The following is a 17,189-nucleotide window of genomic DNA, read 5'->3' as shown; positions in this document are numbered from 1 at the left end:
TTACTTTCGATCGCAAAACGAGTTGTTCTATCTACAGGCTACCCCTGAACTACCCCTGAACGGACTTGGCGAGACGACTGGGGTCGTCGCCCTGATTCTACCACCATCTGAGAATCGTTTGCAATCGACAGCTCGCAAACAGCTCACCGAACCGAGCACCCGTTTAGATGAGGCTAATGATTTTGCTGGTGTCCTTTGCGCGGGCCAGCGTCTCATGTCATGCCCGGCCGAAGATGGCCGACACGTCGCCGGTACTTTGCGAATGGGGCATCGCGCTACCGTGATGGTGGTGATGATGGTGCGCGGACGACGTCGACGACGCGTACTTGGACGTCCCGTTTATTGTCTGCGTGCTGCCGCTGGTGTTGATATTGTTGTTGTTGCTACCTCCGCTTCCACCTACCGCACCGGCGTGCAAGTGATGGCTGATACCGTGGTTGTTGTTGGTGATGTTCGTTAGGCCGGTCGCTGTTACCTTCCGGACGTTAGTCAACCGATGTAATGAGGATTGCTGTTGTGCCGTTTCGAGATCAGTTGCTAAAAGTAAATCGAAACCGGAACAGTTAGCAATTTCTCACTCAATGCAATCGGCGAAAAATGTCCTGCAAAACGTGGTTGGTGCAATAATAATGTAGGGTGGAAGAGACAGAATTATGAGCGGACGGCAAGGAGTTCGGGACTGTGGACTAATTGTTACGATGCGATGGACGGTGGACGGTTGAGATTGATGCACCGGAATGGTACCGTAATAGAAATGGGAGCTATTGGTATACATATTGCGCAAAGGTTAATTGACATGGTTGCAAATGAACGATCGAGGGCTCAGCTAATGGTGTAAGGATACGAAACGAACGAACGAGACGAATGATGCACATCGCCCAGAATGGGATGCAACACACATGCAGTGTATGAAACCGTACCTTTCAGGGCTCTATTCTATCACACTGATACGACTCCTGGCGGAGGATGGGTTAGTCTGTAGATCGTCGAAACATAGAGAAAGGGTACAAATCGTCAGCAAAGTTCGGTTCATTCAATTGCTACCGGAAGTATTTTATTATCCTTCAAACTTTAAACAACATTAGCTTGCTACATTACTTTTTCCAACGTTATCGTTAGCATTACTAGTTCCGAGTTTTAATGAGCGAAATATCTAACGCCACACAGCACAAATGTATCATGATTATCGTACGAGCAGGTTTAAACTGAAGCCCATCATTTCTAGCCAGATTTCTTACATTTGTTTTGGTTTGGTTTTCCCCCACTAATTCATCAATCACAATTCAGATTCTAACAAGTGTCCAAAGGGTGTCGTTTCCAATAGGTCTAGAAAAAGGGAGGGTGAAAAGAAGATGGATTTTTCGGTTTGTGTTGCTTTTCGAACAGAGTGAACAAACAAAGCAAAACAACTTATGCGTACACAAGTCCAACATAACAAATGGCACACATACAACATTCGGGCGGTTTCGTTTTGAAAAGCAGAATATGCAGTAACATGTATGACGTTTTACAACGGTTCGCTGGGTGAAAAGGATGAAGAAGGCCCCGTTGCAAGTAAACTAACCTGCAAAAAGCGTTACACAACGACAAGGGACAGGCATATAAGCGTCGGTTAAGCGCGGGACACAATGAAGCACCTATTTTGGAACTTTGCAACGTGTTTATATGTACAGCCGTTTGGAACGTTCGCAATATGCTCTACTAGCAGCGCGTAGGCTCATTTCTCCTTCTGCTTATCGAATATTGAAATCAGATCCTTCACGGTCGTACAACTAATGAGCAGCTTGGTTAGTGGTTGCTTCTGAGCAGCTGGAGCTTTCTCGTCGCTTTCGGTCGGTTTACTAACTTTACCTACAGCGGCGTAGAGGAGATAGATAGAGAGAGAGAGAGAGAAAGGTTGGCAGGGAAATAGAAGCAAGGACACGAAGGTGCGTGGCCACCGGGCAAAGCACACGGTAAAGACTTGCATGCAACTGCGTAACGCCTCCGTAACGTTTCTTTGCGAAAGAGGCTCCATAATAATCACGGCGTGAGAGTTCAAACGACACACGGGGTTTGGAAAATAAAAAAAAACCGAACAACTATACGCTATAGCTTATCAACAATGCAAATACCCAAAAATTACGCACACACACACACAAACAAGCGCACATCTTCAAGCCTGTTAGAAAAAAGTGATCCAATTAGGATGCGTTACCTTTGACGCGCTCTTTGGTAAACCGTAGCGTACGGTTGGAGGGAGTCTTTATCTCTGGCAGGATGGTGTTTGGTGTCATTGGCTGAGATCGTTGTTGCTTGTGAAGGAAGTTCAGCTGGGTGTCGCTGCTTTCCTTGGACTTGGAGCCGAAGTAGGCCTTGGATGCGCTCACCTGGAGCCATTCGTGCCGTGCCGCCTGCTCCGGCGTCATACGCTTATGGGGATCCCACCTGTAAGGAGAAAGGATAAGTGAGTTAGTCAGAGAGAGTTTTATTAGTCTGTAGGATAAGCTGAGATTACTTTAGAATGCTAATGTTTTCAATAATAGCCTCCCTACTCTGGACGGTAATTTGTTGATCAATTTACGTGGAAAATTTATTTTCTGTTTGTGAAAAGTTTTAAGAGATGTCCTTCATTCGAATCTGCAGGAAAGAATCATTCTTGCCATAAGTTGATTCTCGAAAGACTTACGAGTTTCTTAAGATATAAGTCTCCCAATAAATGCTCAATGAATTTTGAAACTTTGTTCTCAATCAGATTGACCTTACAATTGCGGAAAATGTTTGAAGTTAACAGAAGACAAGCTATAAAGGTTTGCCGTTTCCTAAAACTGTATTCAATCCACGTGCTTTACCGTACAAGCTTAACCATTCCATTGGTTTTTCTTCGTTCTAGAAAGGTTTAGTGCGATGGCCTACGACCATTACAACACGCAAAGCAACTGCTCGGACTGCCGGTTCCGGCATGTCTCGCCATTGCACGATAAATACTGACTGCAGTAGAATTTCGCCTTTTCCAGGCCACAGGGTCAGCGGGACGGCCAGCCTAGTAGCAGGCGCTAATCCAGCCACGTTTTGAATTTTAACCATTCTAACCAAATCGGGCCAACTACTACTCGACATACACACACACAACCATTTGACACACTTGGCACGCAAAGGAGCTATGGAACCCGCTGTGGAACCCTTTCCCATCCTTGACGAACGCAAACCATTCCATTCACACGCGATTCGTGAATGCCTGCCCGAAAATAAGAAAAAAAGGAGGTGGATAAAATACTCGAAACGCGCCGCTGCATACCACTACGGAAACGCGGTTGTATTTGTTTTCCGGGGTTGTGCAAGCGAACCACTCGCGCCAATCGAAGGTCCTCGTCATTTCGGGCTTCCCGTAGGCGTACGGCCGGTTCGGTTATAATTATGAAAATGTTTTTCCCACCCGCGCCACCTTCTCCATTGCCCGCTAAACGATTGTGTTTGTTCCAAACCCCAAAACTTACTCCAAACATTTGCTGACGAAATCGATGAATACGGTATCGTTGCATCGTAGCGCTTGCGACAGTGTCTTCGAGCCCGGTTTCCTCTTGCGTCCCTTCGAGTTGGTTATGCACCGTGGAACTCCTCGTGAATCTATACACACAGGAAGCGAAAAAAAGGCATAATATTGTTAATCATTACGCTCCTGTTACTTTTATCGTGCTTGAAGGGAGGGTAAACGAAGAGAGCGATATAATTCAGGTCACGAGGCCACCCTGCCAAGAGAAAAGCCATTTCCGTGTTTTTGTCTGTGTGTGGATGGGAGTTATTTTTCTAACGGAACTTAGTACTGACCGAAGAATAATCGTTTCCTGGTCGCCAGCTGGAAGATCTCTTTGGACGGTATGCCCAATATTTCCATTATGCACGCCAGCTGTTCGACTTCGTTCTCGCCTGGGAACAGTGGATATCCGGTGTACAGCTCGGCCAAAATGCATCCTACGAGAAGAGGAGAAAAAAAAATGATTTAGAAGGGCTCTTTATTAAAACTAAAACGAGATAATGCGCCTTAAATTGAGATATATATATAACAGCTGCAAACAAAACTACACAGTGGAATTGTGCGCCCATTAGTGCCGTTCGATGCAGTACTCCAAAAAAACAAAAAAAAATACAGATAAGCATTTACCATTCCAAAATGGCACACTAATCGAATCGGAATCGTTAATTTAAACCGTCCTCTCATCGTTTCACCACCCAGCTCAAATTAGTTTTCCAGTTCTCACAATAAGTGCAAATGGAACAAAAAAGGATCAATTCCTGTGTGTCCGTTCCATGCGCGGAGCAACACACGCGTATGTGTGTATGGTTGTTGCATGTTCGATTCAATTACCGCTAAGTGGATGAAAGCAGCGTGAAAAAAAAGGGTGTTGGGTTAAGTGTGACCCTTCCCCCATCCCTAACCGGGCGGTCTACATACCTGATGGCGCCGATCCGTATGAACTTTGCACCACAAAACTACCGATTGAGTCGGCACCCGTTGATGGGGCGGTGGTGTTTGTTGTGTACTCTTGTTCATGGCTACATTTCGACACCCTCGCATAGATCACACAAAACCCAAACACTAATTGAAGGCTAATGCGAAAAGTGCCCTTTGAATCAATCGGGAACACACACTCGTTTGGTTTTTTTTTTTTTGTTGTGGCGATGCACCATGAAGTGAACGGTGAACACGCTTACGGTGACACTGCCATGTGTGAGTTTGCTAACTAATAGGATACGTGGATGGCTACGTGTAAGGTGCGATAGCATGCAACCAATCAGGTGGTTTCACATAATTTGCACGCGAAGCGCACTGCGGATCGCATTCCATCTTCGCCGAGCGAACCTTCCAAGGCGAAATTGTGAAGGAAGAAGGTCAATCGATTAAAACCACGTGCATGATAAACGTAAACAAACACTCGCACATCTAGAAAGTGTGCATACACTAAGGAGTACCGTCGAAAATGGAATCAATAATTCGAACAAACGAATTCGCCTTCAACTACGAGTCTGATTGTGACTCTGACTCTGATTCTGAATTAATGTAAAATTTGGAATAGAAATCGAAATAAAAATAAATTGGGCAATCGTTAAGTGAACCACCGTGCGTCTCCATCGGTAACGTGTGGCATTCTTCCGCGTATAGGAACCTCGATTTTTTTCCACAAATCGAACGCAAAAAAAAATTACGGTCTAGGATAGACAGTCGAAAAAGGATTGTATAGTCCATTCCATAAGTAAATACGTTTAAAAAAATGTAAAGAAGCAATTTGGTGGATTTCAAAGACATCTTTAACTACCGGGCGTCAGCTTCTAGTCAAAGACATTCAAGGGTCTGATGACCTGACTTGTCTGCTTCACTTTTAATACACTAAAAAATCATCATTCCAGAAGACTAACGACGGATTCTCTATCGCATGGGAAGATGTTAAGAACTTGGTTGAAGTATTGTCTTTCAAGAAATGCGAAGTCGCAATAGCAGGACCGCAGTGAAAATGGGGTTCTTTCCAAAGAGAGCGATGAAGAAGTGAGGCCATCAGTATCACTTTCACCAATCTTATGAGTATTTTTGCTGTTCTGACAAAGCGTTAATAAAATTCAAACTAATCCCTTCTCCAAACAAGTTAAGAAAAATTCTTATACATTGAAGACTCGTTCACAAGAGTCAAAAACTATAAAGGAAAATTTCTTCCATCTACATAATCCTTTTTATCTTATAGTAGCACAAATAGTTCAAACTGTACAGCAACAAAAGAATGGCGTAATTACTCATTAAACATCCTCCTGGGTGAATGTTTAATAGTTCTCACGCCAAAAGAAAAGTTTCTTGCCATTTGTTCTCTTCTACATGTAAACTTCATTGAATCGTTCCTCGTTCTATTACGGCCCATCCACTGCAGACAACGTGTTATTGCTTTCTTTTAGCCTTCGGACAGCCGCTTAGGATTGATTATTTGCTAAAATATTCATTTCCTTTCCAACACTATCCGATTATACGAGATCAATTTGGTGCATGCTCGTGCGTCCCGTGGCTGTGAATGTCGGGGTTCGGTTGGTGATAAGACTTTTTCCCGATTCTTGTTCGTGTGGATCATCTAAAATTCATTTCGATCTGTCACCGGACCACCCGGCATAAAAGACAAACACAAATAAAACAAGTCCAATAAAACAACCGACATTGCAGCCACCTCGGTGGTGATCGTTAAACGTGCAATCCGACTGTTTCACCATTTGTTGAACTGTGCAAAGAAAAAAAAACCTGAAAGGGATGCAAAATAAAACGGATGCTTACCTAAGCTCCACATATCGATCGCCTTGTCGTACGGGTAGCCGAGGATGACTTCCGGCGATCGGTAAAACCGGGACTGGATGTAGGTGTAGACGGTTCGGTCCGAAAAGCACGAGCTGCCGAAATCGATGACCTTTATCGTGCTACTGCCACGCTGTTTCAGTAGCACGTTTTCCTGTCGCGGATAGCGTATGGGGAAATCCAAAAGCAATCAGCATGTTTCCAACGGGCAGAACAAATTAGTGCGCACTGTGCGCCCAAATGCTTACCGGCTTTAGATCACAGTGAATGATGTCCAACTCGTCGAGAAATCTTAAACACTTAACGATCGAGTTGCAGAACCGCTTGATGAGGCTCAGGCTGAATCCTTGGTAGTTGTTCTTTTTGATCAGCTCGTACAGGTTGAGGCTGGTGCGGTGGGAAGGAAGAGAACGGTAAACAAAGTTAGTGAAATGCATCAATTAGCTTAACGGCGATATTTCATGCCTGGTGCCCATTTCCCATTTACAAAAACCCAGGGCAAATCGGCGGCACGTTACGCGAGCTGCGCACAAAAGTGTCATCGTCTAAACAATACCGACCAGTAACGGAATAGAAAAGTTCCAGCAATATACCACCGTACGATGTTGTTATCGTTCGTGGGAGGTTTTGTGCCATTTACGTACAACTTAGAGAAAGATTTCCGTAATTATATTCCACAAAAAATATGGTTTGGTTTGCAGCAACTTTTTCAACATTACCACCGAACAAACGCGTATTCGGTACTTGGAACCGAAAAAATCATAGAAACAAGACACATTCGCTGCCATGTTCATGCTCGCTAGCAATAAGTGAAAGTTAGTTTTAATTATGTCATTGAATGTTGTGCGCCCCATGTGGAAAATACACTCCCATAGGCAGGACTTGTGCTGCCGTAGCCAAACATGGAGCCGTTGGACCACGTTTCCACGTGCGTCACCTCTCTCCAAAACCCAACTTACTCGAAGGGAAAGGTTACTCCGGCAGGTGTACTATGCACCGGGTTAGTAAACTCATCTTTCTCGCGTTTTGCAACCGGATTTTGCTGATCCTCGCAAGGATGATAATGATTCTCCGTTCCATTACCAAACAACTTAATGGCAGCGATTGCACGGTTACACGCCAACTAACTGTGCTGGGGCATTTTCTCAAAACTAATTACCTCAAATTAGTTCGGACGAATAGTGTACAATCTTTTTCAAAAGGCACACAAGTACAAAGCAACCGAGTTGACTTTAACAACAATAAACATTTTTTGAAAGGGAGGCAATTTTTTAAGCTAAATAACAAATGACACAACCCAGCATGCGACCGTTCATAGCTACGTGCATGGTAATTTACCTAGCCCATGCAGCCATGCACCGTAGAGTGCATCCCGATGCATGACGCAAAATGCCGGTGTGACCTTCAATTCGTGCATTATCACGATTTCTGGTCCTCCTCGGGATGGTTCCGTGGCTCGTGCCGTCCTTTGATGGAGTATAATTTGTTAGGACATTCAGGTTGCAAGCTAGGTTTAACTTTCAGAGGCAACCGTGAGCAAACAAAAAGAGACAAAAAACACAGTAGAAGTCGCACACGCACAAACAAGGGTGACCATAATTGCAGAAGTTGGTAGAAGGAATGCAAAACTGGGTGGTTAACAAAATTCACCGTGCTGTGTAAGAGGGACACGTAACGATGAGCATGCTACAGTATGTTGATTTATGAAGGTCATTTAAGCAATGAGGCATCATTTTGTGGATAAAGTTTGACATATTGTGGTGTGTTATAAGAAATTCTAGCGAGACAATAATCAAGTGAAGTGACCTTTTAACTAGTTAATTCACCGTATTTTCAGCCTTGACTTAAGCCTCGTTTGACTTAACTGTAGAAAAATTGAAATTACAGACGTAAAAGATTTCATTCTGCCCCTTGTCTATAAGATGGTGCATCAAAAGAGGAATATTCTCCCGTGTTAAGCATACACTTTCTTTAAGCTAAAATAACCACAATAATTTATTCAAAGAAGTAACATTGTAATCTATAGTGCAACAACACCAGCTATAATTTTCATGACGTTCATCCGATGATTGTCCGCAATAGCAACAATCGGTAGGGTAAAAATAACTCCCGGCAAGCAAAAAAAAAAAACAACCCCAAAGCCCACCGATGGGAACTTCATCATCTGGTTAATGTAGGGAAATTCACGCAACCAACGGTATCACGGCGGTTTGGAAGGAACAAGTTTCCCAATAGAGTGATTTTTCATTTTTACCTAAGAAAAACTTTATCGTTCGCTATGCGGGACTTTTCCATATCTCTCAAACACTGCCGTTGGCGTGCTTTTATCCATCCTTACCAAATGTGTCAAAGGCAGCAAAAGTTCACTCTGCGCCACATCGGTGACGGAACGGTTGACCGGGAAGGCTCACACGCATATTGACAGCATACGAAAGCATTAATGGTTATGGTGCGTTTGCGTTGATATGCGGGGAAAGTTTCCAACCAATTCATTGAAGGGAGTCTACGATCGTGAAGGACGATAGGCAAGAATCCTGTGTGTGTTTCTTTTTTCTTGAGAACGATTCCTAGGTGGATGATTATTGAACCAGCACAGTTCACACTGAGGATGCGTGCCGACGAAGTTTAGGAGTTGTGGCGAACCGTTTTATTAAAGCTAATTAGTAAGCGAATAATAGTTTATCATACGGCTGAGCGAAGCGACAGTATGGGAGAAATGGTTATTTGTTTACAAAACAAGCATTTATGATCATAAGGAGTAGCGTGGTTTGGTAAACAAGCTAATGGGGAGCTGAGTTTTGTTGGGAGTTAAAATTAGAATTATCAAAATTTTAAAATCAAGATTTAAGTGATACCCACCCTGCAAGTGCTATAAAACCTTCACACGCATACATATCGTTCCATCAAACGTGAAAAATGCTCATTAAATACCTTCCAATGCCTGTGCACCATACCTCGCAGCATATCTGCTCCGAAACATTAAAATGTTCAATCCCTCAATCAAATGCGGGCTCGTTAATGCTTGCGCTGCAAAACTCGTTAAATAATGTGCCCACGTACATTAAAACATAACGATTCATTTCCGTTCCCTATCGGATCGTTCACTCGAAAAAGTCGAATAATACATTGCGGTGTTGCTTTCCACGAAGAAAGCAACCAGCGCTGGGGGTCATCGCGCGGATTTATCTTTTGCTGAGATTTATTTGCATATCATTTCAGGTGATATCGCTGAAGTGCGGCGAGAAAGAGGCAAAAAACAAGACTACAGCAAACGCAACATACCTTTCCTAGCGAGCGATTCATCATTGGGGCAAACATTTACCCAATGCTAAGCATTACGTTCTCCGTCTCCCGAAAGGTGATCATCGAACCGTTTGGTGGAAGTAGCAGGTTAGATTTAATTAAAACAACATTTCGACTACGGTAAACAAGCTTATCTTTGCCAAACTATCGGACCAACCCGCAGTACCCCAATTGCGCGTTGTCTGCACCGCTCCGCTTTCCCTCCAGGTCAGGCAAAGGTTATATGTTGCGATGCGCCATGTTGCGGTTTGCCATTTTTGGGTGGGCATCGTTGCGAGGGTGAACATTTCCACTATCTTTGCCGCACGACCAAGAAGCCACACAAATGACGAATTTTCAATGCGAAGCAGGGGAAGGAAAATCGCTTTACCCGCAGGCCGTTTTCCATGGGCAGGAAGTTGAAAAGGGAAGCATGAAATAGCGAGCAAGCGTTTAGGCAACCAGCAATAAAAACAGGCACACGCTTCGGGGAAATATGTCGGTTAGGTTAAAAAAAAATTGTACGAAAACGGCGAAAAACAATTCACATGCTCAGATGGAGTTTTTGTTCGATAAAGCAGGAAAAATGGCCAATATATTGGATTTATTTTTGACTCGCACTGGATTATTTTTAGCCACTGGTGTACTCGCTTGTTGTTTTGTATTGGGCAAAATCAAAATAAATACCCCTTGCAAAAACGTTATGTACCGGGCCGTACAACACTGGAATGGGGAACTAGTCAAGTCAAGGAAAATTCATAAACTAACCAGTAACCCCTCAATAGCCAGCGGAACTGTAGAAGGAAAAGTCGAAAGAGTTGGGAGTCTTTACCTTTTACCTCAGACATGATCGAGCCTGTGAAAGTCACCAACCCTGATCGACACTAAGAGGATTAAAAGGCAGGAAAACCATGTTTCCCTTCGCGAAAAATATGGTTTGTGGCTGTACGCTTATATTTTACGTTTTGGGTGCAACGCAAACAAGAATCCTCAAAAAAGTTCAGGGCCAATTGGAGGGACATGAAATTTTGCACTTGGGAAAACAAATTCTATTACCAAGCTGCCAACGAGATTGTTCCTCAGCTCCGCTCCAGCTTCAGTCTCAGCTAAAGGGTGATGTAATCGATATACTTACATTTACCGTTTGTGAGCTTTGAAAGAGTCAAAATTTGCAAATACCAGTTCGCAGAAGGTGCAGAAATGTTTGCTTCAGCTGTAGTGCTGCCACTTGCTGGGAAGGACCAACGCAACCACGGCTGCGACCGATCGTGCCCAAACCGACGGTAGTGCATGTTCCCACTAATAGCCCCCAAATTGCACGCCATTTACTATTGGGTGTGGAAAGATTTATGACAGTTGGTCGTTCGTGTTGTACCGCGGGCCGAATTTGTTGCAAAGCAATTCGACAGACCCCAGCGCACTACTGCTCAATCAGCTTGCCGTCGGGATGGTAGATGAAGAATTCCTCAAGAAAAAAACGTCCCCCCAAATACACAAGAAACTGTCCTACCTCATAAGCTCGAACGTGATGCAGAGATGGTTGCGGAAGTAGAAGTAATCGAGCATGTGAATGACATGGTGGCTTCCGTCGGCATCCTTCTTCCGCAGCTCGTCCAGTATCCGAACTTCGACGAGGGCCTGATGATGGAAGCGCTTCTTGTTGCGGATGATCTTGATTGCCACGTACTGTTTGGTTTTGTGGTCCAGTGCTCGGATCACCTGTCCGAAGCTGCCCTTGCCAATGATCTCCAGGATCTCGTACCGGTAGCAGATGTGATCGTGTACAATCTACAATAGCAGAGTGAACATATATCAGTATCGTGGATGATCGAGCGGCTATGTTCGTTTCCTTACCTTCTGATAGCATCCATTCTCGTCATCGAAACCAGAATTAGGGCCAATGCCTGCCTTTGCGTTGATTTTGCGTGCGTCCAGCCCGAGATAGTAAATTTCCTTGTACTTCTCGATTTCCTGCTTTTCGAAGTCCGTCAAGTGTACGCCATGGTAATCGAGCGCTTCTAAAGGGACGCACAAAGAACAAACAGAGAACGGAAGAGAAATATCAGTCGTACCGTATCGTTTCGTTCGTTTCGGTGAAGACTAATGCGAACGGGAAATATTAAATTAACACCTTCCTACCGAATGGCCACTCCCAGCGTTGGAGCGCTCGCGGGAGGATGTACGATGCGAAGAAAACCCACCGGAACCACCATCCGGAATGCTCTTTCTTGATGTGCCAACCCTGCCACGATCCTTTCGCGCAAGTATGCAAGTGCGAGTAAATTTCGATGATAATAAAGACGTACTGTGCATAACTTCGCCAACCCACCAGCAAGGAAGTGAAGGCATGCCGTGTGGCTTAGTTATTTATAATTCACAACCCCGGGGCACGTGAGGCCGGTACCGGTACAGCAACTTGTCCATTTCTTCACTAGCGTCCCACTCGCCATTCTGCCCGAAAAGCTCGCCCCTGGTTTGTCGTCAAATGGGTGGATGGTACCGCAGCATAAGTGCAGTCCGCGTGCCAACGTGCCATCGCAGTTGTAAGCCCGTAAACGTGCCGCATGCACATGGTACCGTTGGGAAGCAATGCCGCTGATTTGGCGTTCCGACATTCGGCTATGCATACAACACCAGTTTCTATTCCTGTTCAAGCGTGAGGTAGTAGTGGTAGTAGTAGTTGCTGAGTCATGTCAAACCGGTGTCGCTTTGATTACATGTTGAGCGAGCGTAAGGTACCCCGTGCCATAGTGCCACATACGCATCAGCTGGGAGTCAAGCGCCTAATTTTGGCACCGGATTCCCTCAATGACTTTCGCCTATTATGCCTCTTATGTCTTGATCATCATCTGCCTTGAGGTGACCTTAGACTTTCTGGAAAGGTTACATTTCTTTGCGATGCTTTTGGGCTCGCTTACTCATCATGAAACTGCAAAACTGCTATTGCAAACATTCTACAGCAATAGGATTCTATTTTGAGCACCTTTTTGAAACATTTACACAGCAAGCGAATTATATCTTTTTACTACTCAAGCTTGGAATATTCGCAAACTGTAGTGTTGGCACAATCATGATGTCTTGTTTTGATGTGTTGGCTATTTTCCGGTTGCTCGTTCCGAGGGTGTTACGCCCTCCCGGCATGTTTTAATGCGACAGTACTGCAGATAATTCGGAACTCACGTTGCTATTGCTAGCTACATAGTATCTTACCGTTCCACAAAAAAAATACGTTACCTCATGGGACTTCAAAACTACTACCCAAATTCGTAACATTGTAGCAAGCGACAACTACGACCGTAGCGCCGCAAGGGAATTGAATACGCTCACCAGACTTCCGGAAGCGGCTAGCTTTGGACCACGGGCTTTCTCCATCGGCACGGGCGGCAAATGCAAATTGGCCTGCTGTCTTTTGCCCGATGGTTCTGATTCCACCGACTCTAATCACTTTCCGTCTGGCGCCAATATCAACGGGAGAGTAAGGGACCCAGCCTCGTTATGCTCTGTGCCACCAATGGGAATTAGAACCACCCTCCCGAGTGCGGGTAACGACTGCCAAACAAAACCTTACGACACGCAACATGTTTCTCCCCTCATGTAAGGGTCCAGGGCACAAGACCACAAGACAGCCGCATCGATGCCGCTATCGCTATCGCTTTCTACGAAAGCGTGCGGCTTGCGCGAATGTGTGGTGGTTGATTGTTAGGGGATGTTTTATTTAGTTTTGTTTGCCATTCCGGTTGTGCGAAGAAGACTGCAGGCATTTGTTTGATAGCAGTGTGGAGTCTTATTCTCTCCACCCACGTGAATCAATGATTGGGCCGACAGGAATGGTCTGTAATAGCCATCGATTGCCGCAACCTATTCAGCTCCACCTTCAATTCCGTAATGTCATCCAGCCGTAAATCCGCCGTGGAAGCGAACTTAACTTGACAGGATCGACATATTCATGATTTATTTTTAACTAACAAACTGAAGGGAAGGAAGCCCGACGAGATCTATAACAAAATAATTGAATTGATTCGTAAAAATCGAACCGTCCCTTCGCTGGTCATCTGTGGGACTTCCGTTCCATCATAATCTTCCAGTTGCTTACCAAAAATAATCTAACGCTATTAGGAAAGGTTTTTTGACAGCAAGCCAACACACTGATAATAAAATTAAGAATACAAAATCCAAACCAACAGTTCAACCTGATATGCTATCCACCAGCGATTGGTTTTCGTCATTTTGAAAGTCCCAAAATTGGCCTTATTTGCGAAACGACAGTGCGAAATAGCAACACATGTGGGCGATCGAGCGAAAACCCATCCTTATTCTACGTATCATGCATGCCACTGGAAGCGAGGGAAAAAATTGGGGCCCCTTATAGCAAGAAACGAAAATGATGATGATGGGAATCGTGGACTGGTCCTGTGCAAAAGACAGCCACTACTTTGCCGGGTGCCTTGTAACGAAGTTATTATTCGGAAATGGGAAGGTGTTTCTACTGCCATTTTGAAGGGCACGGTGGGTAATATACTGTTCGTATTTGTTACTTTGTACCACAGAGAAATCGGTGACGTCAAGACCGGGACGGCATTGAAGGAGGTTTTTTGTTGCGGCCAAATAAAATTGTTATTGATAAGGCTTTTACAATAAGCAAAACGAACGTATTACATCCAACGTTACTTATAATGCGTTTGGGATCTGGATTGCTATTATTGTTACAGCAGTTTGTGGAAAGGTCTTGTTATTTTGAAAGTTAATGGAAGCGTTTTTTCTAATATATTGAATAAATAGAAAAACGACATTGAGAACTAGTTTCTCAAGTTTCTGTAAGGTGTAGTCAATTCTGTGTAAAGCTTTTTTAACTCAAACTTTTAGAAAGCTAGCCTTCGTGACATACATGTCAGTGGAGAATATGTTCTCAATTATTCCAAATCAACTTGAGAAGAACTCCTAAAACTCCTTGGAATGGTTATCAGATTGTTGAGATAACTCTTTGTAGCTTAACAACCTAATAAATCATAGCTGCGATAATTAGAGCAATGATCCGGCTAGGATACTTGTAGGGTCCTGTTGTTTTAAGACTGACCCCATTACCCCACTAAGCCCCCAAGCTTACCATCCAATGTTTTGGAACATGATACTGATATCTAAATAATTATTTCTTGGAAATCTTGTTCATATAACGTGGTTTATCTTAAGCCACGAGCATGAAGCTAACGAAAAGATATTTCTTCACAATCAAAATAATAGTGGATTGACTGACACAAAGGTAACGACTACAGATACGATACTGTACTTGATTACCTGTGCAACGAATCAACGTGTCCATGAGATATCTGAATAACTCCTCTATATATAACCGAAAAGGAGAGTCAATTCGAACACTGTTATCAAGCGATCAATGGCGATCGGTTAGGATTTTAAAAGAGGAGTTATTCCGACACCACAAAACTAAAGTCTTCCCTCGCACATCTGGCACGATTCGCACTGTACTTACTTGCGGGTGTCATCGGTAGCATCGGTTTGTCATTCTCCAGCTCGGTTGTGGTGTTGTTGTTGCTGGAGGGACTGAGCGGTGGTAAGGCGTTACCGTGGGCGTCAATCATGTTGGTGCCGGTGCTTTTGCTGCTGTGGCCAGTTCGGACGACGTTCCTGGTACCGCTCAAGCCGGCAAACTCCGGCCGGATCGCTTCGCACAGCTGCGTTGTCTGGTCACGCTCTCTCCAACACTTATCACTGTCCAGCTGAACCTACGCGAAGAGGGGGGGGGAAAAACAAAAGCACCCAACAGATTAGAACATGAGGTAACCGGTCCATTATCTTCATGCTTCAAACAATTCATAATCACTGGGGTTGGTATAAAAATGGAAGATTTCGATAACTACGGCACAACAATTGATAGAAGAATTCTAACACAACCTCAGGAGACAACAGCTTTTCCTTGACATCCTTCAAAGCGGGCTGCTTTTGGGGTAAAATGCAAAGGCAACTCGATCCGAGCAGCTTTTGACGTAAAGACTTTCGTGACATTTTCACCATGTCTGCAAACGGCGCAATCCACACAACTTATGCAACAGCAGGGCTTTAACGTTCATAAGCTGACACCAGTAACCAATTGCAGCTGGTATGCACATTTTATGCACTTTTCCTGCAGCACAAACCGTGGAGTCGCTCTCCGAGTGGTGTTGGCTTCTAATTCCATGAACTGCAATGGCGAAACTGAGCGATATCGGTCGCCTTCGGCAGAAAAATCAACGGTCCCGGGCGAAGGTACTCAGTGTGTGCGGCACAAGATTGCAAACTCAAACGTCACTTATCGTTATCAAAAGTGCGAATATAATAAAGTCTCACACACGTCACACACATATACGCAAACATTGATTTTGATTCAGCTCTTCCACATTCAGGGTCGTTCCAACCAACATTGTTGTGTATTTTGCGATGTGTAATTGTTTTGTATATTTGCTTTTGGTAATTACACCAAAGCCGGTTTACCTCAATCAAATGGAGAAAAAATGAAACCAAGTTAGATATCGACCTAACTTCCACTTCCACCACTCACCATTCCTATTCTGCTCGAGTTTACAACACCGAGCATTGCAGAAATTTACCACACACGTTATCAATAGCTTTTCGGTTCGATTCACCAATTGACGGTCCGTTCACTGCTGCGACCGTGACTATACTCATCAACACACCGAATGCGCCTGGCGCTTATCTGGACCACGGCAGCAACTTTCGTAAGAAACGATTGTGCATAATCCGCGGGGCTGGGGCTGCTGTCTCGACTTACCGCGAACGAGTTGAGTCACGCGAGTGTGGCGTCCCAGAGACGTCACTGTTGGATGAGACATCGTATCGCTGCCCGTGGGGGAAAACACATACCTGCACACACGGAGAGATTAATGCACAGGGGTTTTGGGGGGATAATTTTTGGGGAGATAATTTGGGCAATGTTCGCTTCGTTCGCATTCGAACGGAAATGCATTTTACAAATAGGCAACAAATACACTTCCGTGTTATCAGCTGGACGAATTTGTATGGTATCTATTTTAATTCTGTTCGGTTCGATTCGCAACCGTATCCACCGTCTATCACAAGGAATGCGATTTCAAATGCTGTTCAGACAGGTGCCACAGACAAACGAATGCGAATTCGCATCATGAATAGAGGTGTGGCCTGGAACGGCGAATACAGCGGTCTCAACGAGCGACGCAAATTATCATAAACATTCAACGATGCCGGTCAGGTTCTAGACAAATCATCCCCGATCTGGTTGTTCCTGCTCATGCACCCACCTGCCTTGAAAAGCCAATTTAAAATTAATTACATTTTCATTTGCTGCATTTGGCTCCTCCAGCATGTTCCAGCGGGGAATCAGGGAACGGAGACGGACGCGTGATTTGAATGTCACGTCTTGGAAGTTCCGGCAAATTGTCTCTTTGCAAGAGTTAGTTCAAGGTTCATGTTTAAACATGGCAACATTGGACATAAAATCGATATGGGAAAGAGAATTGGATACTGTTTGATAGGGACGCGATGTAGCAAATGACTTTTGAAAGATGATCTTTCATTTCTGAAAATTGTTGTGTTATACAAAAAAATTATAAAGGTA

At 44.3% G+C, this 17,189-nt stretch overlaps 1 protein-coding gene across 1 annotated transcript in view; it reads right to left on the bottom strand.

The window, feature by feature from the left end:
• Nucleotides 1-217: 217 nt before the first annotated feature.
• Nucleotides 218-17,189, bottom strand: part of LOC128715613 (dual specificity tyrosine-phosphorylation-regulated kinase 4) — a 57,789-nt gene continuing 40,817 nt past the window's right edge. The window contains exons 3-11 of the mRNA XM_053810523.1: nucleotides 15,072-15,324; nucleotides 11,441-11,604; nucleotides 11,097-11,374; nucleotides 6,553-6,691; nucleotides 6,287-6,458; nucleotides 3,808-3,951; nucleotides 3,477-3,606; nucleotides 2,198-2,427; nucleotides 218-537 (exon numbers count right to left, since the gene is read on the bottom strand). Of these exons, the coding sequence (XP_053666498.1) occupies nucleotides 218-537; nucleotides 2,198-2,427; nucleotides 3,477-3,606; nucleotides 3,808-3,951; nucleotides 6,287-6,458; nucleotides 6,553-6,691; nucleotides 11,097-11,374; nucleotides 11,441-11,604; nucleotides 15,072-15,324 (1,830 nt within the window). The remainder of the gene's footprint in view (nucleotides 538-2,197; nucleotides 2,428-3,476; nucleotides 3,607-3,807; nucleotides 3,952-6,286; nucleotides 6,459-6,552; nucleotides 6,692-11,096; nucleotides 11,375-11,440; nucleotides 11,605-15,071; nucleotides 15,325-17,189) is intronic.

The sequence above is a fragment of the Anopheles marshallii genome, chromosome 3 (assembly GCF_943734725.1).
Source record: "Anopheles marshallii chromosome 3, idAnoMarsDA_429_01, whole genome shotgun sequence".
Classification (NCBI taxonomy): Eukaryota; Metazoa; Arthropoda; class Insecta; order Diptera; family Culicidae; genus Anopheles; species Anopheles marshallii.
This window is presented reverse-complemented; position numbering and strand designations above follow the sequence as displayed.